The following is a 26944-nucleotide window of genomic DNA, read 5'->3' as shown; positions in this document are numbered from 1 at the left end:
TGAATGACTTGGATATTTCAGCCTTTAGGTCAAAAGATTGGCTAGGACTAGATTTAGGAGTAGATGTCACAGGACAAGATCCCCTAGGCCAGCGGTCACCAACTGGTGGTCTGTGAGGTCCAAAAGGTTGGCGACTATTGCCCTAGGCCAGTGGTCGGCAAACCGCAGCTCGTGAGCCACATGCGGCTCTTTGGCCCCTTGAGTGTGGCTCTTCCACAAAATACCACGTGCAGGCGATTGAAACTTTGTGGCCCATGAGCAGAAGTCGGTTTTCGGCCTGGGCGAGTATTTTGAAGAAGTGGCGTTAGAAGAAGTGGGGGGTGGACATATAGAGAGGATGAATGAAAGGAGATAGACGAAACAAGTATACAAGATGAGTGTGGATGGGAGAGTTGGAAGGGGTCGACCTCAGCGAACGTACCTCAATCAGATTGAGGACGTTTTTAGCAAAGGCCAGCTTAGGAGTACCCTAATTAAGTTAATAACAATGTACCTACCTATATAGTTTAAGTTTAAAAAATGTGGCTCTCAAAAGAACTTTCAATCGTTGTACTGTTGATATTTGGCTCTGTTGACTAATGAGTTTGCCAACCACTGCCCTAGGCCACTGCTGCCACCGTGCATATAGAAGTAGGATGTAAGGGAACGAATGCCTGGGTGGAATGGATTAAACATTCTGTACACGCCCTAAATAAAAGTGACTTAACGTTTGCGTGGCAGGAAGGCCAGAAACCCAAGTGGTCCCATTTCCATCCGGATGGACCTCAGACAGTAATGGGATGGGATATGTGCTTGCCCTGTATCAGGAGGAAACCGCCTGGGGAAACACTTCCTGCAAGATTCTTGCCCTGTTGTTCCCATCCAACCGAGGTAAAGAGCAAGGACCCCCAAAACTATCCGGCCCCTGTCCTCCGATGTAAACTATACCTCCTACCTCTCAAGGGTGGGGAACAGAAAAACCCCACCTGGTAATCATGTCACAGACTGAGCTCTCTCACTGTTGCCTTGTGTCCCTTGTGTGCCAGGCACTGTTTATCACTGAGTCATGGTAACAAGAGTTTCTGTAAGCAGGTCTCATGAAATTCACATTTTAGGGGGCAAAGTGAACAGTAAACAAGCAGAATGCAAAGTACGTTAGATGGTTGTGTGGGCTGTGGCAAAAAACAAAGCACAAGGAGACGGTGATGTCAAGACAATTGCAGCTTAAAGTGGAATTGTCACTGAGCAGATTGCTGTGACCTGAGGCAGCAAGAAGCAGCCATGTAGTGTCTGGGGGAGCGGCCCCAGGACCCCTTACCTGGGCTCACTTCTTTGTGGGGTCCAGTTCTTATGTTATTACAGCAAGGCTTTTCCATAAACTTGAAATAAAATTGAAAACGATTTGTCATATTTGTCATTTTCCTTCCTGAAGCTCCTGGCTGGGCCGAGTACCACATGCCCCAGTGGTGAAGAACGGTCCCAGCACCTGAGGGGGCCCGGCCTCTCCTGACCAGCAAGGGAGCCGCTCAGACCGTCCTGAGGGACCTCCTGGTTCATAGGTTGACGCTCAACCACTGACCCCAGTCCCCACCCACCTCCCCCACAGGAGAAGCAGCATGGTTTAACCATGCAGTCTGCTGGGGGACACCCTTTCAGATGGTTTTGGGGGTAGCACCCAGCACTGGACCTGTCCTGCCCTGCGATGGGACCCCAGGGGCTTACCCCTTCCCCAAACCCTTTCTCTCTCCCAGGTGCACTCCCCAGCTGCCCTCGGACTCAGGTTGCCCCAATTAAGGAATCAATCAATGAATGCATAAATAAGTGGAACAAATTGATGTTTCTCTTCCTCTCTCTCAAATCAATGAATAAATTAGAAATCCCAGTCCTACTTGGTTTGGTTCAGTGGCTAGAGCCCAAGGACTGAAGGGTCCTGGGTTTGATTCCGGTCAAGGGCATGTACCTCAGTTGCAGGCTCAATCCCCAGGCCAGGTTGGGGTGTGTGAGGGAGGCAACCAATCAATGTGTCTCTCACATCGATGTTTCTCTGTCTCTCCCCCTCCCACTCTCTCTAAAAATCAATGGAGCCCGGCCGGTGTGGGGCTCTGGTTGAGCATCAACCCACGAACCAGGAGGTCACACAGTTTGATTCCTAGTCAGGGCACATGCCTGTGCTGTGGGCTCAATCTTAGTAGGGGGTGTGCAGGACACAGCCAATCAATGATTCTCATCATTGATGTTTCTGTCTCTCCCCTTCCTCTCTGAAATCAATTAAGAAATATTAAAAAAATAAAAATCAATGGAAAAATATTCTTAGGTGAGTATTAAAAAATCCCAGGCCTGTATGTAGTTCAGTGGTTGGCCTGTGCACCAAAGGGTCATGGGTTTGATTACGGGTTAAGGGCACTTACCTGGGTTGCAGGTTTGATCCCTGGCCCAGTCGGGGTACGTGCAAAAGGCAACCAATCTCTCTCCCCTTCTACTCCCCGCTTTTACTCTAAAAATCAATGGAAGGAAAAAAATCAATGGAGCTGGGGACCCAGATGAATCTGATGTCCGGACCTGAGCTCCACAGTAGCCAGAGCTTCCTTGGGCTCGGGGTGGTGGGGGTGTGTGTGTGTGTGTGCACGGGTGCTCCAGCCCCATCTCCACTCCCATCTCTAGTGCTGCTTCTCCTGTGGGGGAGGTGGGTGGGGACTGGGGTCAGTGGGCCGAGGGCCTGGCAGCGTGGCCCAGTGGTTGAGTGTCAACCTATGAATGAGAAGGTCACGGTTTGATTCCTGGTCAGGCTTTGCGCGGGTTGCAGACTCAAACCCCAATGTGGGGCGTGCAGGAGACAGCCGATCAATGATTCTTTCTCATTGATGTTTCTCTCTCTCTCTCTCTTCCTCTCCTTTCCTCTCTGAAATCAATAAGAAATATTTTAAAAAATATATCCTCAGGTGAGGATTAACAACAACAAAATCCCGGCCTTTCACACAAACGTTGCTGTTGAACACAGAGCAGCAGCAGCTGAGGTTACACTTGATCCGGAGACAATGTCCGCAGTACTAGCTGTGCTGTTCTCAGATTTTGAACCACACGGAGGTGCATGCTCAGCAGTCAAGTTTAAAAGGATAAATCCAGACTGTTGTCACCTCCTCACACCAGGGGTTGTGTTGCTAGGGAGGCCAGCAGGTGGGCTGTAGCTGGTGGTGGGGAGGCTGCCCCCGGGGGAGCAGAAACGTCTTGCTATTCCTCTGGTAGCATTAATGCAGTTGAGGTGCCAGGAGACCAGGGAACACAAGGCCATGACCATCAATGCCCGGTTGGAGTCCACCTTGGAGTTGGAAACAAGTTCAGGTTCATGGCTTTAGGATGTCCCACAGCTGCAGCTGTTGGCCCTCATTCCAGCGAGAGAATATTTTGGGTGATGCAGAGGCTTGAGGGGAATGTATCTGTACTCCAGGCCCTGCCAGTGCTGGGACGCGGTGGTGAGGTGTCTGTTCCAGCTTGTGCATCGGGGGCCTGGCTGCCTCTGGTCGGCCTCCAAGTGAGGCACCTGCCCACAGAGCTGCCCAGGAGGGGGAGTTCATGACAGAGCCGTTGGGCAGACTGTACCCTTAACCTCGGCTTCTCAACCCTGGCTGGACCATGGGGTCATTGGGGGAGGTTCTTTTTTTCTTTTTGATATACCACATTGGTTACTCATTCATCAGTTGATGAATATGTCGGTTGGTTCCACTATTGTGAATAGTGCCAAAACATTCATGTGTCAGTTTTATATTGGCCCAGCTTTATATTTTTTTGAACATTCCCACACAAGCATTTGTGTGAATGTTTTCAATTTTCTTAGGTCTATGCCTACGAGTGGAATTGTTGAGGCATTCAATTAATTTTTAACGTTGACACTTGGATCAGGTAAACCATAACACACCGATACCTTGAGTTCCAAGACACTGAACATTTCTTTTCCTGAATCCAGTGTGGCTGTTCCCCACCAGCCGGCTAGGGGCTCTGCTGCTTCTACAGGCCTCTTCCCATCAGGACCCTCTCTGCGCCCGCCCGGGGCTCCCCAGTGTGGAGACATGGGCTGCAGGTCTAGCTGACAGCTTCTGCTGGTTCAGCTCAGGTGCAGCTCTTGGAAACGCATCGCAAAGGAGATGCTCCACTACCAAGCTTTGCAAGGTAAGGACCTCCCTCCGTGTTCTTCCCTTCATCTCACTCCCCCTCCTCCGTGCTGTGCTTCACGGTGTTTACAGGAACTTCCTTTAACTGCAGAGAGTGGTCAAGCAGCACACAGTTCTTTCTTGGCCGTCCTTCATGCTGTGCATCCACACCTGTTGTATTTTCTACCACATTCCCTTTTTCAAAAAACTGCGATGTAAGTAGCAGAACATAAACCATTTTATGTTTCTGGTCTGCAGATACCCCTCTGGAGCCATGACATCCACGGGGACTCTTCATTGCCCCCATACTCTCCAACCAGCTGCAAAGGCCTCCCTTCCCACCCCTTACTCACATTCACGGTCACCCAGGCAGTGCCAGACCCGGGCCCGGAGCTGGGGACCCAGATGAATCTGTGATGTCAGGGCCTGAGCTCCACAGTAGCCAGAGCTTCAGGGGGGTGCACGGGTGCTCCAGCCCCATCTCCACTCCCATTTCCAGTGCTGCTGCTCCTGTGGGGGAGGTGGGTGGGGACTGGGGTCGGTGGGCCGAGGGCAGGCAGAGTCCTGCCCTCCATGGAAAACATCAGAGAGGTCAGGGTAAAGGGTGTCCAAGTCCCAGGACCTGCTGGTCTCAGGCCTCCTGCCAACAGGGCAAGAGCCAAACGTCAGTGCCCCTGTGTGTGTGTGGGGTGCTGATCCCCCCATCCCCAGCAGGGCCCTTCCTGCCTGACCCCCAGGCCCACCTCTGGCAGAGGCTTGGGGACGAATGTGGGTGTTGCAGCCAGTCTCCAAGATGGCCCATGATCTAGGCCTCTTGGTTTTCACATCTTTGTGAGGTTTCCTCCTGTGTCAAATCAGCGGGGTGAGGAGGGTGGTGATGGTGCGTGGATTCTGAGCCGAGGGGAGAAAAATTGGCCTTGGCCCTTGAATCCTGTGCTCCGAGGGAAGCCAGGCACCATACTGGGAGGACACTGGGGCAGTCCTGTGGGGAGACGCGTGGAGAGGATCGGAGGCCTCCTGCCAACCCAGCCGTGAGAATGAACCGCCGTGGAAGGGATCCTCCATCCCAGCCAAACCTTCAGACTGCAGCCTCGCGAGGGGCTGAGCCAGAACGGCCCAAACGTTCCCGAACTCCCCACCCACAGAAGCCGTGGCATATAAACCATTCCAGCCATTAAGTTTGGGGCAACTTACTCTGCAGCACCCGGTAACGCTCTGGGGCTGGTTCCTCTCCGATTCTGGTGTTGGGCTGGAAGGCTTTCCTGCTTCCCCCCAGCCCCTGGCCTGTGCTCCCCAGACCGCAGTATGGAGAACGGGGAGATAAGTGGTGGCTCTGGGTCCGAATAAAGTCAGACAGCTGTCAGCCGAGATCACTGTTTTCTCCATTTTAATTAACACTTTACAAAGTACAAAATATACTGTCTTTTTTGGGGAACATAGGTATGTTTTTCTCTCCGTCATACAGTACATGAATCTCGAGGGTTCTTTTTTCTTCAACAAAGTAAGCGTGAGGGGCCTTGGTGTAGGGCTGCCCACTTCTCCCCTCACCCAGGGCCGGGCCCAGGTCCAGATGCCAGTGAGGGCTCGGTTCCCCAAGATGAGGCCTGGGCAGGCAGAGGCCCCTCAGAGGCCGTGCACCCAGCATCCACTCACCCCCATCTCAGGATAACGGAAATGGTTTTGGCATAGAGTAAGAAGAGGGCTTGTCCACTGCCCCCACCCCAGTTTTGGAGCCAACCCTGCTCAGTTCTTCCTGGACCATTTTCTGAATATAAATAGGTAAACCGAGGCAATGGACAGAAAACGCAATGAGCTTGGTCTCTGAATTTGGCCTGTTTTTCATCTTTCTGCTCCCCTGAGCCCTGGTCTCCAGCGTTGCTGGATGCCCTTCCCGGAGGAGCCCAGCAGGTGAGGGCCTGGCACCCACCGCTCTCCCTGGGAGACCTCAGGACTCGATGCTTCTGAGGCGGCGGCTTGGCAGGCCCAGGCTTTCAGGCCGGCTGTGCGGACAGAGTCCCTGCAGGGGACACCTCTGCTCCGACCACAGGGCAGTGCTAACAAAACCAAGAGGCCTGAGCAGCCCTTCCAGGTCTGCCTCCACCCCCTCCACACGTGGCCACAGGTGAGAATGCTACCAAGGCCGCAAAACACGGAGTGAGGCAGTCCCTTAGCTCAGATTCGGACTCTGCACACATGTGCTCTTACACACACTAATGTGTCTGACACAGCACACACACACATCATGTGTAAGTGCAAACATGTGTGGCCGTGCACAGACCAGTGTCCTGACTCTCACAGCCTCCCATCCCCTCGAACCGAGAGCCACACACTCCCTCACCGCCAGGCCAGCCCTGGTGCCATGAGCCCCAAGGACAAGCAGCTACCTTAGCCAACAGCCCCCGTCTTCACCTTCCCAATTCAGCAGGCTTCACAGGAGTGTGCGAATGTGAAGGCTGAAGGCCACAGCCCACCCTTCTTCCCTCCACAATCTATGCAAACGGTCTGACAGACAAGTAAGGGTGTCCTTTGGCTGCCTCTAAGTTGAAAATAAAAAACAAAACTAACCAAACCTGGGATAAGCTCCGAGATCCAGCTATACCAGGGCTCAACTCTCCTGGCGACAACCCTGGGCCACTCCTCCCAAGCCGGCCTTCCGCTGGCGTCTGGGTTGGCTCCCCTCCCGGGCGGCCTCTGAACAGAGGGCTCCTGCCTGAGCTTGCTGTAGGCCTAGCCCCTCCTTAGCACGGCAGCTGGGATGCCTGAACAGCCAGTCTTCCCATCCTCCTCAACCTGACCACCAACTCCATCGCTCCCCAGCCCTGACTTACAGCGGCACAGATACACTGGGGGTGTTTTCTTCCTACCCCCCCACCCAGTGTTCACTCAGGAAGTGGCCTCAACAACTTCTCAGGGCTGGCGTGCTCTGCTGTCAACAGGGAGATAGAGCCCCAACGTCCCCTCTCTTAGCGGGGGCTGTGAAGGGCCCTCGTTGTCCCACATCCGGACCCAGAGGCTCAGAAAGGTGGCCCAGGTGGCCATGGGGAAATGTGACCAGGAGGAACCGGTAGTGGGTGGGCAGGCTTATTATCGATTATCAGGCAAATGGTACCCTTGGCTTGACACCGGCCTGGCCCCTCCCAGCTCTGACTTCCATGGCATTCTGTCATCTCAGAGGGTGAAGCCCCATCAGACTACACTGGTCCCCGAGGCCGTGCTGCCTGCTGGGGGAACCTGGGGCCTGGAGGGGGTGGGAGGGGGAGAATGCTGGTGCTGGGGGGCTCTCGACCCCTTGAATCTTGGGGAGGGGGGTCTGCATGCCTCTCCAGCTTGGGTGTGTACCCTGAGCTGAGGGCAGTGGCCTGGGTGGCACCTCTTGCAGGGCTCTGGAGATGCCCGGGGAGGAAGGAGGTGCAGAGCTGGCACTGCCCGACTTTGCTGGGTCAGGACTGGGGGATGGGGGGCAGGAGTTTCCCAGGAACCAGGGGAGCCGGGCTGAGGATGGAGCGGAGGCAGGCTTTCACAACTGTGGACGAGGGAGAAGGGGTGGTCATGTGCCCCTCCCTCCCTCTCCTCACTGTAGTGTATGGTGGGGGTGGGGTGGGCAAGGGGCGAGGGTGGCATTTAGACAGTTTGAGCTTTTCTTTCCAGCGAGTGGCACCGCAGCAAAGACACAGGGCCTGCCTGCTCCCCCCGAGCCCAGCTTCCCTCCCCTGCTGCATGCCCACCAGCCAGAGCCAAGAAACCCTTGGGGCCACCTCTATGGCAGGTCTGGGCACATGCTTCCTCACAGGAGAGCCTGGGAGGGGGTGAGCAGCTGGCCACTGGGGAAAAAATGCTCACTCCCACATCCCAATGCTGTGGACACCAGACCACAGACCCTGCTCATCACAGGCACGCACAGACCCGAGGACTCGCCTGCCTGGCCTCCGTGGCCTCTTCACACAGCAGGACCGGGACTGGGAAATAAAGGGCGAGTTTCCGGGTGGAAGGCGCCCCATCTCCTCCCGGACACACATCCAGGGCACACAGAGGGCCAGCCCCGGAGGAGACCCGGGAAAGAACCCGAGGCTTCTAAGCTGCAGGTGAGATCAACCAGGTGAGCCGTCAGCATGAACGGAGCCATGCGGGGGGGTCAGGCCCTGGGCGGAGACTCGGGGTGACCACCAGCAGGTGGGAGAGCTGAGAAGGGGGCTGTTCTGTTCCACGCCTCCTCTCTGGGCTCTACCATCTTGAAATACAAGGATGTCAAGGGTCTTGGCCATGGAGATGGGAGTTCAGGAAGGGGTTGAACCCAGCTTTCAAGAAAGAAGGGGGAGAAACCCTCGATGCCCCCTCTGGGGCTCAGCCCCTGGGCTGCTGGTTTTGTTTTTCTGTCAAGTCAGGGCTGAGGCAGCAGCCGGCTTCTTGCAAAGTCGTATTGCCTATATACTTGAATTAAAAATACACGGTGGCTCAAACGTGCCTGTGTGCACGGCAGACACGGCAGACGGAGGCCCTCACGCACACACACATACACACACGCACATACACAGTGGGGTCTGCGTCCACGTACCGCACACACACACATGTGCGTGCCCACAGTATATATTAACATATATATTGCTCAAGTATATATGCTATTTACAGTATATATCTATATCAACATAAAACACAGGTATTTATACGTGTGTACAATAGATACGCCCTAGGGGCCTGGGGAGCACGCATTTCTGGGGTCACAGGGCCTACACACTTGCTCAGGAAGGAGGAAAGGTCAAGTGACGTGATTAGGGGGACAGACAGGAAGGGGCCGGGAGAGGTGCGCCTCAGAAAACCAAGGCCTTCCAACGACAGAGAGGGGACTCGGGGCTTCAAGTGCCGCCCTAGCCACTTGGCCACCCCATTTTGGAACCAGCAAGCAATTTACACGTTTTGGTTGTTATGGAGTTTTGTGCAAAATGAATTAACTTAAGAAAAAAAAGGTGGGTTCCTACTCAGTGCATGAGCCCCCGAGATCTGCCAGGATCCAGCTGCACAGCTACTGCACTGGGGCCTCCAGGGCACGAAGGGTCCCACAGAGCTCAGAGAAAGGGGTGGGGCTCACGCAGCCCCCCACCAGACCAAGAGACCGCCCCCCCCACTCCGAGCTCCTCAGGGACAGCGCGAGTCAGCTGATGCCCGAGGAGGAGCACCAGCAGGGCAGGGGCCACGGCGGGCCCTTCGCACGCAGAAAGCACCCCCAGGAGAGAGGAGGCCGGGGCTCACCCCGTTCTGCCTGGGAAGCCTCCAGGGGACACACCTGCCTCAGCTGCCTGCCGCCTGGCTGTCACCTCCCTGTGGCCCTCGGGTCCCGACACTCACGACCACAGCTGCCTGGGTACCTGTCACTGGGCCCAGCGGGGCGCCCGGGGGCCCGTCTGGTAACAGACCTCTGCTCCCAGGGTCCTGCTCCAGGGAGGGCCAGGGCCCAGTGCTCACGCCTGTCCCTGGAGCCACGGGGCACCAGCTAAGTGACGCTGAGCCTCTGGTCCCCAGGCAACTCAGCAGGCCCTGTCTCTAGAAAAGGCTGCCAACCTCAGCCTGGGCACAAATACATTAAATACGAAACTAAAACAAAGTACGGTTTTCTCTATTAAGGCTCAGTTAAGCTGCCTCCCAGATCAAGTACTTATGAGTGCCAGTCCCAGGACCGAGGGGCGGGCGGGCAGGTGAGTTAGGCAGAGGCCTTCTACCCCCAAAGCGAGGCAAGGAGACAGGACGACAAGGGAGCCTGTGCTGGTCTAGTCAACTGTTGGGAGGAGGGGCTGACCTAAGAAACCCCAGGCCCAGAATGCTGGGAAGCCGAGGCTCCGCCTCCTGAGTAGGGTCCAGGGAAAGCGGAGGGTCCAGGAGCTCACGCCCTAGGCTGGTGGGTCTGCCAGGCACCACCTCCCAGGAGTGAGTGCTTGTGGTGGGGAGGGTCTGGACAGGGTCCCCTTGGCAGTCTTGCTGGGAGTCGGGGCACAAGCCCTGTGATTGGCAGGTGAGGTTCTGGGTGGCACGGGTCTTCCCCAGCTCGCCTGCCCCCCCGCCCCAGCTCTGCCGGAGCCTCACCAGCATGTGTCGCGAGGGCCGCCCACTGGCCTCCACTCCGGGAACCAGCCCTGAGCTGATGGAACCAGAGACCAGCAACCACAGTATCCAGCTTGCCCCCTCACCGGGGCCTCCCCAGGCTCCATGAACTCAGTCCTGCTCAGCCTGCTCCCCAAGGTAACATGCGAATTGGTACCCCAGTGTCTTGTAGGAGGTGCCAGCTTACGTCAGTGTCTGCCCCTGGCTGTGGGCGAGGCCAGGTGAGGAGGCGGGTCAGCTCATCAGCTCCCCGGGCCTCAGACATCATTTTCTGGAGTGGGGGTGGGGGAGCACGGGGGGGTTCTCTGGAGGCTCTGGGAAGGGAGGACATGGGGAGGCCCTGGCCTGGGCCCCAGGCCTGGCAAAGTCAGCAATTGGGGGTGCCTCTGAGGCCCCTTCTTTGGGGGACCTGGGGCCGATTTTCCAGTCTGTTGAGAAATACTGCAAGAAGAATCTTCGGGCAGGGCGGACGGAGGAGTGAGACACTTCTAATGCTTCTCTGCTTGGCTGACCTTCAGGGCGCTGATGACGCCGTTAATGTTTTCTTCTGGTACCTGAAAGGGCAGGAGGCAGCCAACACGTGAGCCCCTGGAGCCAGCTCCCCCGCCCCGGGCCAGTGCAGGACACTCACCAGTGCGTGGTCGAACTTGAAAGTACTGATGTAGTAGGCGGGGATGTCCGCAGCGGCCAAGGGCTCGGAGATCTGGGCCACGATGCCACACTCATCTGGGGACAGAGGGGGGACTGGCTCAGCCTCCACGTGGTGGCATCATCACCCGGGGTGCCAGCCAGTGCTCCCTCTGCCCTCTCCCTCCCTCTGCCAGCAGTGCCTGTCCCACACCCACCATCTTCCCGGGGAATTCCCCTCACACCCGAAGGCTTAGTGCAAAGGCCCCTCTACCAGCAGCCTTCTCGATGGCCCCGCCAGCAATGAGCTCTCCACTCAGTTCTGTCTGACTGGCCACCCTCTGCCTGTTCCATGCTCTGTAGCCACAACGCATCTTCCCTGGCAGCCTTCGAGGTCTGTAAGGCGGGCCTGGAGGCAGCGTGGGCTCCAACACATGGGCCAGGCCCCCTTTCTAGTCAGATGACTGTGGCCAAGTCACTTCCTCTCTGAGCCCGTGTCCGCAGCGGAGCCCCACTGGCAGTGTCAGGCATTTGGTGGGGCTGGGACGTGACTTCCTACTCCCTCTAGCATCTGAAGTGGGAGTCTGTGCTGCTTTTCTGTCTACCCCAAACCTTATCTGATAAAGCAACCTTGGGGTTGCCTGGGGCTGGTCTTATCCTCATTGGCAGCTTCCTCCCTGATTTAAAGGCACCACTCAAGGCTTCCTCCTACAGGAAGACCTCCAGGATCTGAGGACTATCCCACTCCGACACAATCCTGTGTGTTTCCTAAAAGCTACTGTTATGATTTTGGTGATGATGCCTTTCCCCAACACTGTCCCCACAAATGTGGGCGAGGTGCTGGGTGGAGCCCAGGTCTGGTCGCCAGCTCCCATGGGATTCTGAGGCCAAAGCCTAGGAATTACCCCGGGTTCCACCTCCATTGTCACTAAACCCAGCGTCTGATCTGACGCTCCCCTCCCTGGCCCTGGTACTGCTCGTTAGCCCACCCGTGCAGCGACCCTGTAGGTCTCTCAAGTTCCTGCTTCTCCTTGGTCTGCCGGGCTCCTGCCTGGCCCCCAAGCCCCTTTGGTGGCTGTGCAGGCCTCGAACCTACACTCCTGGGGACTGTCTGTGTGCTACATGGTGGAGACTGGCTGTGTCCTGGACACCTGCTCTTCCTATAAAAGGAGGAGGGGAGGAGACCAGGCTCTAGAATGGTGCACTTTAAATTGCAGGCTGTGGCCCACCTGTGACATTAGTTTAGAAGGCTGGTGACCAGGACAGGCCAAACGGCACAGCACCTGGCTAGGTGAGTGTGGTGTTGTGAGACTGCAGTTTGAGTTGTTTGGGTATGTGTGCGTGCTGGGCTATGATGTAAAATATATTTATTCTAACCACGGCCAAACACATGCAGAACCCGCCGGTCTAGCCCCTGTCACAGTCTAAGTTATTCTTCCTGCAGGACTCTCTGTAGCTCTAAGCATGGCTCTCAACCCGCTACGTCCTGGGAAGGCAGCTGCTGCCTGCTCGGTTAACGCTGGAGTCCTACAACCTCCCTTCCCCGTCGCTATCCACGAGGCCGAGCAAACAACTCCCCTACAGCAATGGGCAGAGGTCTGCCAACAGAGAGACGGTTGTTTCATCTACTACCCCACCCTTATTGCTCCTTCGTTGGCCTCTTGATGTGAGCAGAGTTAGGGGCACTGTCCGTCCATCTGCGAGCTCATGAGAAAGGGGAGGCAGGTGGCAGAACCTGGCTTCTTCAGGGACCCCCTCACCAGGTCCAAATGCCCTGCCAGCTCCATGTCCTGTCCCAGGGGAGAGCCCTCAGGCTGCCCCGCTGCCCCTGGAGCAGTGTGAGTGTTATCGGGAGCACTCTGCACCCCGTCTATGAGATCAGGGTCACCACACCACTGGGCTTGCCGAGGGCCTCCCTGCAAACAGCTGCTCTGAGTTACCAAGCCGCTTCTGGGTGCCAGCTCTGGGTCTCACAGTCTAGCCCAGTGGTCGGCAAACCGCGGCTCGCAAGCCACATGCGGCTCTTCGGCCCCTTGAGTGTGGCTCTTCCACAAAATACCAACTTCTGCGCATGGGCCACGAAGTTTCAATTGCACTGTATGTGCGCGCCCGCACATGGTATTTTGTGGAAGAGCCACACTCAAGGGGCCAACGAGCCGCATGTGGCTTGCGAGCCGCGGTTTACTGACCACGGGTCTAGCCCAAGGAAATCATTTCTAATCACGACCGAGCTCTAGTCCCAGGCACACTGCAGTCACTCCCAGCGGGGCGCAGCCTGCACCCAGTGCTGAAAGGGTGCGGGCCGCCAGGGGTCTGAGGCCTGGGGCCCCGCGGAAAACGCTTCTGGGAAAAACACCACAGACACTGCGTGGGGGACCGTGGAAGCGCTGCTAGGCTGAGTGTGGGGAATCACGGCGATTTCTCCCGGGAGCAGGTCGCTGGGTTCTGCAGGAGGAAGTCTCCTTCCCAGGACAGAAAAGGGTAAGTGCTGGGACGTGAGATGATCCGCGAATACTTTCCTCCAGAGGCCTGTCCCTCCCTCCCACACTGGTCAGAGGGACCTCAGGCTCCCCAAGCTTCCGTCTCCCCATCTGTACCCCAGGGCACAGACAGGCTGTGACTCCGGGTGACCTGAGTGCCCCAGCACTTGGAGGCACTCGGCAAGGCGCCCCCCACCCCCCGAACCCCACAGGGCTCACCGAATCCCAGGGGCTGGCCTCCGATCCGCACCATCTTCCAGAGCTCTCCGGATGCGCTCGTGAACAGCAAGTTACTAGGAAACCTTCAAGGAGCAAGGAAAGCCCCAGAGGCTGATGTTCAGCTGCTCCCTGGCCAGGGCTCCACCCGCCACAGGATGGGCCCCAGGACCCTGCCGAGCCCTCCACCCACTCTCTCTGCACCCCCCTCGCCTGGGGGTGGGGGGACAGGAAGACAAGGTTGGGACTGGCTGTGCAGCAACTGCCCCTCCCCAGCTCCACAGAGGGGACTGAGGGGCAAATGGTACTCGAATGACCCAGGGCCCTCGTCTCTGTGAGTTGCCTGTCATCTTGGAGACAGGGCCCGCCCACCTGCAATGAAGGGTTGTGGTGAGGAACTATTAGGGACAGAGTGGGAGATGTGCCCACCACGGAGCCCAGCCCACCCTGGGTGGCCCGGCTCACCTCTGCTGGGTCTGCACGTCCATCACCAGGGAGATGTAACCCTCGATGAGGGAGAAGGAGAAGAAGCGGATGTGGCCACAGTCGTCACTGGCAGCCATGGGGTCCTTCACGCTGGGGGCGGGGGGTGCTGGTGAGGATGGAGTGGGGGCCCCAATGCACCCCGACCCCTGCCTGTCCTGCGCAGTAGCCTCAGCACGGGGTGTTGGGAAGAGCACTGGCCTGGGAGAGCCCCTACCCTGCCTTGCTGAGTAACCCCGAGCCAGTGTCCCCGCAGGTCTCTGTGCAATGCACACAATTCCACGCATTCGTGGAGGTGAGCCCCCACCGGCCCCCAGGGCAGGCTGCACGGCCCCTTCCCGGCAGGTTCTCTGTCCTTGTGCTGGCCCACACCTCAGGGCACGGTCTGTGGCCACTGCCAGCTCACTGGAACCTGCACCCCCCAACCTGGTGTTGGCCTACAGGTAAAGCCGACTCTGAGGGAAACACAAAGCCTGTCGTCCTCGAATGAAAACCCCGAGTTTGGAGCTCAGGGGCAGTGGGGTTTGTTAGCATCTCCCTGTGCACTGGGCTTCACCAAGGTTCAAGGTTCCCAAAGGAGGCCCGGCCGGTGCTGCTCAGTGGTTCAGCACTGACCTACGAACCAGGAGGTCATGGTTCGATTCCCGGTCAGGGCACATGCTCCTGTTGTGAGTGTAATCCCTGGCCAGGAGTGTGCAGGAGGCAGCCGATCAAGGATTCTCTCTAATCTCCCTCTCTCTCTCCCATCTTCTCTGAAATAAAAAAAATAAAAAATAAAGATTCCCAAGGAAGAAAGTCTCCCTTCTTAGACGGGGCCATGTCTCCCACCACCGACCCCAGACAAGTGTCCAGGGCAGGTCTGTGTCTCCTCCCTCAGACTAGCTCCCAGGGCAGGTCTGTCTCCTCTGAGACGGGGGCTCCGTGGCACAGCCATGTCCCTCTTGGCCCCCCCCCCCTCCGGCAGCCCCTCACACCCAAGGAGACCCTACCCGTTGGAGTAGAACATGACGTCCATGAGGAGTGTGGCAACAGTAGGCAGCGTGTCGGGGTCCAGGCTGGTGACACAGAAGCTGTTGCTGGGGCTGGACAGTGGGTGGATGACGGGCCTCTGGACTGTGAGTGCAAAGACAAAGGTGCCAAGGCAGTTAGAGGAGCAGCGGGGGCAGGTGGGGGCAGGTGGGGTTTGCTGCAGACGCTCGGGGAGGCCTGGCTCCAGGCCCTGTGAGCCCTGACCTGTCATTTCTTCAGCCTCCACCACCACCTACAGCTCTTCTGCTAGTCCAGGCTCACCCAGGCCCGGGGCCCTTGCACATGGCGAATCTCCTGCCTGGAATGCCCTCCCCAACCTTCACCACCTGGCTGAGCTCCTACTTGTGCTTGAGCTTCAGCTCAACAGTGGCTGCCCCGGAAGGTCCGCCCTGACACTGCGGGCCAGGTTGGGAGTGGCCTCTGGTCATCGCCGGCTGTGCCCGCACCCACCACCCTTACTAGACCTTGGGCACAGGGTCTGACCAGGATGGCTGAACCGTGTTCTGCCTGGAGCTCAACTGATGCTCTGAGAATGGGCTGTTCTGGGGCAGCACCTGGTAACTTTTTTTTAAAATTGAATTTATTAGAGTGACATTGATTAACAAAATTATATAGGTTTTAGGAATACAACTCTGTCATACATCATCTGTATAGCCCATCACGCATTCACCACCCAAAGCCAAGTCTCCTTCTGTCACCACTTAGCCCTTTGACCTTCTTCTACCTCCCTCCACCCCTGGCCCCCTGGCAATCACTGTCCTGTTGTCTATGTCTGTTTTTTTCTTAATCCCTTCACCTTTTCCACCCCAACCCTCCTCCCCTCTGACTCACCCATCTTGGGCTTCACGAAGCCATTGGTGATGCCAAGGTTCTCTGCGGCCACCGTCTCACCATTGACGACCCGCAGAATAGTGAACTCTGATGACAAGGTGTGGGTGACAAAGGGCAGGTCCCGCTCACGTACCTGGGACAGGGAGTTGAGGACATGAGTGTCCGGTAGTTCCTGGATCGAGTGGGCCTGGAGGCAGCGACCCGCCCCTCTGAGATGCTGCCCCAGAACCAGCTTCCCCGGTCCTTGCCTCCTGCCGCCCTGGTGGGGGATAGGAGCCTGGGACCAGGGCACACCTCTCCAGGGCAGCAGGAAGGATGCAGAGGGGAGAAGACACGACACCAAGGGCCGGGAGGTGCAAGCCGGTCCCCCCACCCCACCCTCTTGAATGCTGTGCCCAGACCTGTCCCTGCTCCTCCCCAGGCCCATGCTCTTGAGGGTGGCCATGGCCCATGGGAGGAGAAAGAATGACTTGGTGGCCAGGAGCTGCTGCTGGCCCCAGGACCAGACAGACTTGCCATCCCAGGGGGTGGGGGTGGGGAAGAGGGGAGACAGATGTCCCGCTGGGACGATACCCCACCCACACGAGCTCCCCAGACCTCACTTCCTGGCTTCCAGGTCAAACCAAGCATGACCCCCCATAAAAGGCAGGTGGAGGGCGCAGGGGGGCAGAGACCAGCCTGGGTCATGCTAACATTTGGCTGACGACCCTAAGGTCCCCCTGGCCTCTCTCTGAGCTGATCAGAGAATGGGGACCACAGAACTCTGCAGACAATGCCTGTGGGGGATGTCCCTGTCGCCCGAGAGCTGCGGTTACCAGGATGAAGTCCGTCTGGTAGGTGGAGAGCATGAACACGGAGATGTTCTGGTCGGCCAGCGGGGCGATGACCGACTTGGCGATCTTGGTCACCCCGATGGGCTGGGAGCTGGAAAAGCTGCCACCACCGGACACGACATTGAGGGCCAGCCAGGTGGCATCTGCCACGCTCAGGTGCTCCGAGGAAGGCAGCTCTGGAGGGGACACAGAAGGCAGGCCTGTGACTGATGGGCCTCAGGTCCCCAGAGCAGAGCAGGCCAGAAGTAGGGACTGACACGTGGGACCAGCTGTGTGACCTTGGCCAGCCCACCCTCTGTGCCTGAGTGCCCTCATCTGTCAGAGATGGATGGGACCGGCCTCAAAGGCTCTGCTGTGGGAGGACCGAGCCGGGAAGCCCTCAGAGGACTCTGGATGTGTCAGACGGCTCAGGAGGGTGGGAACTACGGGGACATGTGGTTTATCTGTGTTGGGCCTCAGTTTCCTCAACCGTCAAAGGATGAGTATTAGCAGTCATCAATGATTTTGTTATTTTCAGTCCTCACTACCCTCTGGGTGGCAGGTGCTGCCATCACCACCTACACCAGTGCAATGAGTCCCATGGTTTTCAAACTGGGTTCCCAGGAACCTCCCAGGAGGCTGGGGTTGGAGGGGAGCCAGGAGAAGACAGGATGGGGGCCTGGGTTTCCTCTTTGCTTCAATCAGACCTGCCTGCTGGGCTTCTCTGGAAGAACGCCCAGCTCCAGGAGGGCTCCTGAGGGTGCCACTGCCAGGTGGGCAGTGATGGTCATCCAGTCCCTCCTGAGAGCCAGCGAGCCCTGGGGGTTGGCACTGGCAGGGGCAGCGTGGGGGAGGCTCAGAGCGACAGCAAAGAGCAAGTCTCCCTGACCAGCTCGTAAAACCTGGGCTCCATACGTTCGGACCGTCCCTTTCCCCCATCCCGAGAGCCCCCGGAGGAGCCTGCGCCCGGGATGTGGGCACACTTGTCTCCAGGAACACACAGCCACGGAGCTGACCCTACAGGCTGGCACAGGACTCTCCACGTATCACAGGCATCTGCTCAAACCCACCTCCCAGAGGGACTGTTACTCCCCCTGAGAACACCACAACCAGAGCTCCGTGAGGGCGGTGATTTCATGGTCACTTAGGGAAGGACAGTGCCAGGACCCAGCCCAGCTCTGACAGCCTCATGCCCTGTCCTGGGCGCCGACCGGGAGGAAGGGTCAGGTCCCCAGGAAGCAGAGGGGCCCAGACTGGTGAGGAGGATGGCGATAACCAGGGAAGGCCGCATGGGCCTCAGGCAGGATGGTTTCCAAGGAGGGGAAATTGCGTGAGGCCCCACCAGGCTCCTACCTGCCCAGCTCTGGTCGTCATGGCGACCACAGCCCAGCGAGCCCATTGGTCATATCAGCTGAGAAGGGCCAGTCTTTGGCCAGGCTGGCTGGAGAGGCAGGCAGCTTCCCAGAAAAGGGAAAAGGTTTGGGAGGAAGAGCAGGAGAAAATGTTTTAAAAGGCGCTAGGTCTCAGGTAGCCATGTCTGGTCTCTCTACCCGTTACCCAAGGGGTCAGAAGAGAGACTTCTCGGCCCCAGGACCGAGAGCAAACATGCTCCCAGAACCGGAGGCCCAGCTCGGATCTGAAATGCGAATAATCTCGCTCTGGCTCTCAGCCCTGGACAGAAGCCCCGAGGTTCCTCAATGGCAGGCCCGTGGTCACCGCGGAGGCTTCCCGAAGGGGGGTTTGTCAGAGTGGCTGGAAACCACAGCATTTACTGCTTCCGGCCCGTGGACACCCAACGCTGCCCTGGCATTCTGGGGGAGAGGGAAGGCTGAGCGGGCCCCTCCCCACCCCGGCCAAGCCTCGGGGCGCCCGAGGTGCTGCTTTGGGGCTGTGGGGACGAGCTGCCAGGAGGCAGCACACTGCCTCTTCCCTAGAGGAAAAGTGGACCCATTCTAAGACTGAAATGGATTATCTGTCACTGCCCATCGTCCCAGACCCTAAATATAGCTTCTCGGAGCTGAGGACGCTCCCTGGTAGAGGAGGTAACAGTGTCTCGCCACCCTCCCGGTCACAAAGTTGGGCGACTCCGTTGCTGGGTGGGGCTCCCTCCTCCCCAGGAGTCCCCCGTTTTGGCCGAAGGACCTGCAGGTCCTGCACTATGTGGCCGTGTCCTCCACACAGAGCCTGTTTCTCAGGCTCCGCCTGCCCCGCCTGCAGCAGGGTCGAGTGCTGGCGCAGGGCAGGCGGTTTAGTCCTGGCTGTGTGACCTTGGGCCCTGGGCTTTTGTTTTCAAATGTGGGATGATGAAATCAGGAGCGACTGGAGAAGGCGCTGGGAGGATTAAATGAGATAATCCGCCTGGAGCGCTCAGCTGAGTGCCTGGCACCCATCTGAGTGCTCATCAGAGGCCAGAGCCTTTCTGGTCACACTGCTGGCGTTTTGCTGGTTCTGGATGGCAGTTGGGTCAAGGGTATCAAGAGTTTAAAAAACGTTCACTTTCACTGTAAAGGAGCACAGCTGACCCTGGAACAGTACGGGTCTGAACTGCGTGGGTCCACTCATGTGCCTTGTACGCCACGAGCATGCCTTACAGCACTGGGCGGGAGGGAGGCGATCCTGTTTGGAATGAGGCCATGGAGGCCCCAGGGCCCTGAGCAACTTGCCCAGAATGATCAGCAGCGAGTAGCAGGGCTAGATCCGAACCTGATCGTCTCATCTTAGCCCAGGATGAAGCCAGCAGTTACCTCTCAACATCTTCCTCCTCCTACCTTTTGGCTAGTCACGGTCCAAGGAGCATGTTACAGACACCACTGACGCAGGTAAGGGGCCTGTGACGGGCGGGGGCCAGTGAAGGGGTCCTGATTAGCACTGCGCCCCGCTTAACTGCAAACCTAAGATGCTGCCCACGACCCAGAGGTCAGGGCAGGGGCTGCCGTGCATATTGTTTTGGGTCCTCACGAGCATCTAACAATTGCACATAGTAGGTGCTCATTAAACATGTAAAAGATCAAACGACACACATGCACACAGACCCCTCCGGTTTGCCATGCAGACACATAGCATCCATTTGAGCCAAGAGCCTCTGAAATTCTACACGAAACAGGAAGCAGTCTGGTTAATGTCACTGACAACTGTCCCACCCTCCGAGGACAGGCCCCACATTTGATGCACATGTGAACTGCAGACAGCTGCTGGCTCCTAACAGAGAAAGCTCCGCGCTGACGATATTGCCAGCGAACCACAATCAAGGCACCCTGGCCGAGGGAGGCCCTTGGGTGAGAAGCACTGTTTGCAGAACTGGGAGACGGGGCCCCATCTTTCACACAGCATGGCACAACCGTCACCCCTCCCCGTCCCACGGGGGTAGCCACAGCCCAAATTCCCTTTCCGAAGAAGAGCCTCCTAAGAGAACCACGCCCAGAGCTGAGGCGAGAGGGTGAACTTGGCAGCCTCCACCCCAAATCTTCCCCTCTGGGGCCTTCTCACACTGCCCTGGCCACACACTGGCCCATCCCCCATCTCCCATGCCCCTGACCTTGGTCTGTTGGGATTCACCACAGCATTTCCTGTTTCAAATGGGCCTCCGTCACTCAGGGACTGTGGGCACCTTAATGTCAGTTTTCCCTCTTATAAAACGGGTCTTTACTGATTACCCTCCGGCCACCAGAATGATCCCAGGTGGTGACGCATCTCTGCAGCGGGTACAGGGGAGCCTTATTGTGTATACTTGCCCCTGTAGCTCTGCAACAGGAGCATGAGAGATACTTCACTTCTTTAAATGTACATATTTTTTTCTGGGGCAATAACAGCTATCTAAGCAGCCTGCTTTGCTAGCCTGGAAGGGAGACCCTTACCCAGAAGCCACAGAGCCCCGAGGCTCCTGGGGTCAGAGATGGTGTCTCTCAATTCCAGCTACATCTCCAGGGCCTACAAGATGCTGGCACACCCCAGGTGCTCAGTAAACACAGCTTCCTGCAACCCTGGAGGCTGCTCAGGTAACCAGCCACTCCTCTGCAGGGCATCTCCCTGGTTAGTGAGAAATCCTGCAGACATGGCCTTCCAGGGCCTGCAGAACCGGCTTGCCAGGTCCACGGCCTCCCTCTCTCCTTGCTCATGGTGTCTGCTCATGAGCTGCCTCAAGAGGTAGAGACTTCAGTCTCGTCTGGGGAGGAGGATTAGACAGAATATCTATTACCAGAGAACAGATATTCCGGAGCGTTCAGATGCCACCCTTCTCAGCAGTTCTGCATGAAAGGCATGATGAGAGACCGTAAGAAAATGGAAACGTGTTTGGGTTGCCCAAGCACAGTGTCCGCGTATCCGTGGCTCCTGTACTCAGACGACGTCTGCTGAATAAATGAGTGAGTGACTACATGGGTGCCTTCGACGACGAGGCAGGGCCTCCTGTGGGGCCTGCCCTCTCCCTGCCCTGGCCCCGAGATGCCCCTCTGAGTCAGGAAAAGACATGATGTCCTTGGGTGGTGGTGGTGGGGGGGGGGGGGGGGGGCGACCATCCCCACACTGGTAGGTGCTCTGGAGCGCCTGCGGGTAGGATGACAGAGTCTAGCTGGGAGGTCGCTTCCCCGGGGTGTCAACAGGAGAACCGGAAAACAGCCAACTTCTGACCATATGCCAATCTCAGACCCCAATTTAGGAATCGACCTGCATAAGGACAAATGTTTCACGTTTAAAGAGTCTATAATGTTATCACTGGAGAAAAATTAAAGTAAGTTTAAACCTAACCTTAGGGGACTGGGAAGGCCGCGCGGCAGCTGTGAGCGGCTGTGACGGCACAGGAAACTTTAGGGTGTAATGTGACGTCAATGTTAAGTGAAAGCACTTCTCCACATGGCATGGTCATAAGGAAAGTAAAAAGAGACAACGAGCCCTGACCGGTTTGGCTCAGTGGATAGAGCGTCGGCCTGTGGACTGAAGGGTCCCAGGTTCGATTCCGGTCAAGGGCATGTACCTCTGTTGTGGGCACATCCCCAGTAAGGAGGTGTGCAGGAGGCAGCTGATCGATGATTCTCTCTCATTGATGTTTCTAACTCTCTATCCCCCTCCCTTCCTCTCTGTTGAAAAATCAATAATATATGTGTATATATATATATATATATTTAAAAAAAAAAAAAAAGGAACAACGTGCACAGAAAAAAGCTAGATAGGAAGTACCAAAAAGTTACCAGTTGTCTTTGGGGTGGGACTGTTTCTTAAAAATGTCGGACGTGTTGTGTCCTCTGCACGTTTTGAAGAATGTGGTTCAGACACCAGCTTTGGGGGAGCCCAGCTCCGTGCTGCGTGGACGCCTGGGCAGTGACATCCCCTTCCTGTTCCCAGCTCCTCATCACACACCACCTCCCCGGAAACTACCGTGCATTGGGTAGCACGAGGACAAACATAAGAAACTGTAATAATACAACTGCAAGGATGTGGGGGGAAGGGAGGATGACTGCTGACAGGTAATGGGGTTCTTTTGGGGGTGATGAAAATGTTCTGGAGTCGGGGTGGTGACGGCTGCACCACCTGGTGAGCTGCCGAGTTTTACCGTGGTGAATTCTATGGCATGTGCATGGTATCTCATTAACGCGTGGAAAAAAGGCGAAGGAACATCAGGAAGGATGGCACCTGGGGCTCGCGCCAATGGGGACAAGGACTGAGGACAATTTAAAGCGCCTCACTCACAGCAGATGCTCAATGAAATGTGTGGCTGCTTTAGTTCTCGGCTGGGGAGGCACGGTGTCTCGGACCCTGTTAGCTCGGGGCCTTCCTGGGCAGGCTCCCGGGCAGAGAAGGGGCCACTAGCCAGGAGACTGGGAGAGGAGACTCTCCACGGGGTGTGGGTGGGGGGCAGAAATAAGGGGGCGGACAGCCGGCCTCGATGGCAGGGCACGGTCCGGCCACATCCCCGGCGGGAGCAGCACTCACCCAGGAAGCCCTCCTCATCGACGATGATGGTGTAATCCTCCGGGGTCTCAGTCAGACTGAAGAACTTGCACCTGTGTGGATGGACAGACAGACAGACACGGATGTCACATTAGTTCTGCATTAGTCCTGGCCGGACACTGTGGTGACCCAGCAGATGAATCAGTTTACCCAGAGCTCTGACTGCAGGCTGCTGGTGACCTCCAGTAAGCTGTGCCTACCCCCCTCCCTCCTGACTCAGGAGGTCTCAGAGGGGCCTAGAGATGGTGATCGTCCCCTCTGCACCCCCAGTCGGCAAGCCTCTGGGATCCTGTATAGGCTCAGATCCCACTTTTTCAGGAAGGAAGTGGCTGAAGGGTAGGTCTGGCAGGGGCCATGCAAATGAACTGTCTTATCCATGGGTCCCCACATTCCAACCTCTAGGTCTCTGTCCTGGCCCCCTCCTCACCAACTGAAGAGCTCCCACTGTCGTTTAAGTTCTAATTCACATCACCCAGACGACAGCCCAGCCTCAGGCTACTCTTCTTCTCTGCATGGGAGGGGGTGGACGTCTGTGCCGGTTTTGGGACACAGATCCCTGAACGGCCACATGTGACCTTTGGCAATACTACTTAGCCTGGGGTGTATGATGTTCGCCCCCCCCAACCCCCATTCATTTCCCAAGGCCAGGCAGGGACTGGTAATCACTCTGTCCCCTTTTATCTCATCCCTGCTGTCTTGCCCTAAGCGTGCTCTTGGTGCCTGGCAGACTAGCTGGGCTCCGTGTCCAGGCTTTCCGTCACGGGGTAACGGGGTCCCCACCCCTCAATGCCTGTCTCTGTCCCCCTCAGCCAGGACGGCCCCCAGAACGGCAGCTGCAGGGAGAGACGGTGTGCACAGGAAACGTGGTCACTTATCTGGCATCGCTGCTCTGGAGCGTGAGGCCCAGCACGGGCTCCATGCCCGCCGCGTAAAACCCATCCATCAGGGAGCCGTGACAGAAAGAGGCCCCACGAGTAGCCCCAGCCATGGCCGGATATCACTCCACAGATTAAATGGGAAAGGAATCTCTAGGGGATGCAGCGCGGCAGGGACCGGGCGGCCGGAGTGCCCACAGCTCTCTCCTCCTGGCCGTCCTCTCCTGCCAGCCGCCCCGTGAGACACTGAAGCCCGACCACGGAACTCGGCAGCTCCCTTTTACTTTAGCCTTTACATTTTTCACAAGGAACGAGAGCAACTGGAACTGGAAGGAATGCAGAATGATACTGCCGTTTGGAAAACAGTCCGGAAGTTTCTACAAAGTTAAACGTACAGCGACCACACGAACCAGCAATCCCACTCCTGGGTACTGACTCCAGAGAGAGAAAACCTATGCACACACAGACCTGCATGAAGGTCTGCAGCCTCTATGTGTGATCACCCCAAAGGGGAGAAACCCGACGCCCTCCCTTCAGCTAGAGACTTGGCCGGGCGGAGGCTCAGCCACACCACGGGGTCCTGGCCGGCAATGAAGAGGAACGAATTACTGATTCCTGCTGTCACGTGGATGAATCTCAAAGGCACTTTGCTAAGTTCAACCCGGACTCAAAAGGGTGCAATATATATGATTCCATTTACGTGGCATCTGGAAGGGGCAAAACTGTAAGGACTGAGAGCAGATTCGTGGCTGCCGGGGGTTGGGCCGGGGTTGACTTTGGAGGGGAACCCAGGAACTCTTGGGGTGGTGGGGTGTTTGGCATCTTGATTGTGGTGGTGGCTACAGGATCATACGCATTTGTCGAAACTCAAAGAACTGTACCCCGAGGGTGAATTTTACTGGGTGTAAATTATACCTCCGTGAACCTGACTTTGAAGGAAATGCCTGTGCCAGCATTGTGAACAGGGTGGCACTTATTCCCCTCCCTCTGACATTCTGCCCAACCGACAGCACACTCTCTTCCACTTCCCTCCAGCGCTTTGGTTTGCAAATGCCATCTCTGTCCCTGCCTGTCCACATCCAATTTGCAACGACTGCCTGGACAAGTGAAATCTGTAATTGCTCGGGACAACGGCAAATTATCACCTTAGTGCGTGGCAATCACTGGTCTGGCCCAGCTCCTTCCTGGGGACTCCTCTGCACCCAGAATGAGCCTTGGAACCCCCCCCCCAACCCCCGTCCTTGGCCTGCCATAAGCAGGTACTTGCTGGGTGGGGGAGAGAGCCCTGTGAAGGCTAACAGATGTGGCATTTGCTCCCAATGCCCTCTCGGCTGTGAGGGACATTCCAGAAATAGACCATATAAATCATCCTGGAGGCACAGGCACCAGCAGAAGGCAGCATCGGCCTCTGTGTAAATGGGGTATGAACATGTCGATGTGACCGTCTCACCCTTTAAGACCCAGTTTAAGGACTGGCACCAGCCACCTCCTCTCCCTCACCTCCCACCAAACAGGCGGGTCCTCCTTGATAGCCTACAGCTTTACGTTGTGCACAAGAGGGTGTTAAGGCCACTGTGGGCTGCTGGTGCCTCACAACTCCAGGGGAGAGTTCGCTCGCCTCACAGTGTATGTGAAGTTGCCCTCAGACCTGGGCAGTGCTCGACGGGAGCAACTGTGCATGATGAGAACTTGCCACAACCCGTTACGAATGCTTGTTTCCCCAGCAGACCATACCCTCTCACAGGCAAGGGCTGGAGGCTCTCTGTACACACACCTGGCTGGGCACAGGACCAAAGCTCACTGTCTGATGAGCAAGAGAGTGGACTACAGCCACATACCTACCTCCAAGGCCAGAGAAGCCTCAATCGGAACAAGCCCTACGTGCCCTGGCGTGGCACTGCCCTGCTGTACCCTCTGCTGAGAGACACTAAAGTCTCTAGTCCCAACTCTGTGCTCTCCAGTGAGTCGTGGCTAAATCCACACCACAGATGCCCGGCCCCGCTGTTTGAGGCCTCTCTGCACTTGGTCTACAAGGAGCGGGAAAGAGGACCCAAGCCCAGCAATCAGCCAGCCTACTAGGAAACCTGAGGAGGAGGAGGAGATCTGCTTGCCCTCTAGATGCCCTCGTGGTACTTAGGAACAGGATGAAATGACAGGAGAGAGCAGCCTGGAGAGCGAGAAGATGACCGCAGGCCTGGAGTCAGGGGCCTGGGTTCCAGTCCCAGCCTGGCCCCGGGTGGTGAGCCCTGGGCTGCTTCATTCCTCTGTACAATGAGGGCAGCTTCAGGGTGGGCTAGTTCCCATCCAGTTCCAGCCTGGGCAGTGCCTGGGCCACCGGGAACCCTGCCAGCTCCATAGCAGGGTGGACCAACAAGGCACGTAGACACGATTCCAGAACCGTTGAGTGTCTGGAAAATACCTTTCGAGGTGAAGCAAAAGCCCCAACCAGAACCCAACACAGATCTATCTGCTGCCCAGGGAGCTGGGCAGGTGGTGTCCCAGCTCGGAGGAGAGGGCTCATCCATCTCAATCTGTGTCAGGAGTGCCGTAGAATCGAGAGGACACAACCTGTGCAACTGTGTGCCATGGTGACTGGGCAGGTCCTGCAGGAGCACTCAGGTAGATGGGATGCAAAACTCTAGAGCTCTCACCAATGGAGGAGGGAGACTGGGGAACAGCAGCTCTGGGTGAGCCCTGGCTCGGGACACACCCTAAGAATCACTCAAGTCCCCTGTTTAGGGGGTGCAATGCATCCCTGGGCTCCGTGAACAGAGCATGGGGACTGGATGAGGGCAGGCCACACCAGGAGCCATGTCTGTTCAGAGCGTCAAGGCCAACATGGAGCCTGCCCACAGGAGCTGAGGGGACCCTGGCCTGCGCCCCTTTGGCCTGGGAAAGATTCCAGCCACCACCTTTAAGTCTCTGTGGTTATTGTGGACCATGGGTTGTAAGCCACGTGGCTGCTTATGGCTGTGTGACCTTAGGCAAGTTACTCCCTGTGCCTCGTTTTCTCATGTGTACAATGGGGATAATAACAGTATCTACCTATGTCACAGGGTTGTTGTTGAAGAATAAATGACGAAAACCCCATATGACTATGGTGAGCACTCAATATGTTGGCTATTTCTTCTTGGTGGGCAGACAGAGCTAAAGGGAGGCAGCAGGGAGGCCAGCCTGTGTTCCGAGTAAAAGCTCTACTGAGACCAATGGGCTGGCTTGGGAGGCAGTGCGTTGCCAGTTCTCTGAAGGGTACCGCTGCCTCGAGGGGGAGGATGGATTAAGCCGAGTCTCTGATTCTTTGAAACACCTGGTTCCCACACACTGGGCCCAAGTAAAAATCTTTGCTGAAAAGTCTCCATTCACCTCCCCAATAGCTCAATTCCCACCAGGTAGGCCGGGAAGGAATGATGATGTATGACGGAAGAGACGGACCC

General features: G+C 56.9%; 1 protein-coding gene across 1 annotated transcript; it reads right to left on the bottom strand.

Annotated features, from left to right (window-relative positions):
* Positions 1-5494: 5494 nt before the first annotated feature.
* Positions 5495-23623, bottom strand: CASTOR2 (cytosolic arginine sensor for mTORC1 subunit 2). The gene is made up of 9 exons (XM_006088281.3): positions 23532-23623; positions 22618-22688; positions 16696-16889; positions 15881-16013; positions 15010-15133; positions 14003-14113; positions 13541-13623; positions 10846-10940; positions 5495-10768 (listed from the first exon to the last, which is right to left on the bottom strand). The coding sequence occupies exons 1-9, from the start codon at positions 23621-23623 to the stop codon at positions 10703-10705; spliced, it is 969 nt and encodes a 322-aa protein (XP_006088343.3). The 3' UTR covers positions 5495-10702.
* Between the last annotated feature and the right edge of the window lie 3321 nt (positions 23624-26944).

This window comes from Myotis lucifugus, unplaced genomic scaffold (assembly GCF_000147115.1).
Source record: "Myotis lucifugus unplaced genomic scaffold, Myoluc2.0 scaffold_45, whole genome shotgun sequence".
Classification (NCBI taxonomy): Eukaryota; Metazoa; Chordata; class Mammalia; order Chiroptera; family Vespertilionidae; genus Myotis; species Myotis lucifugus.
This window is presented reverse-complemented; position numbering and strand designations above follow the sequence as displayed.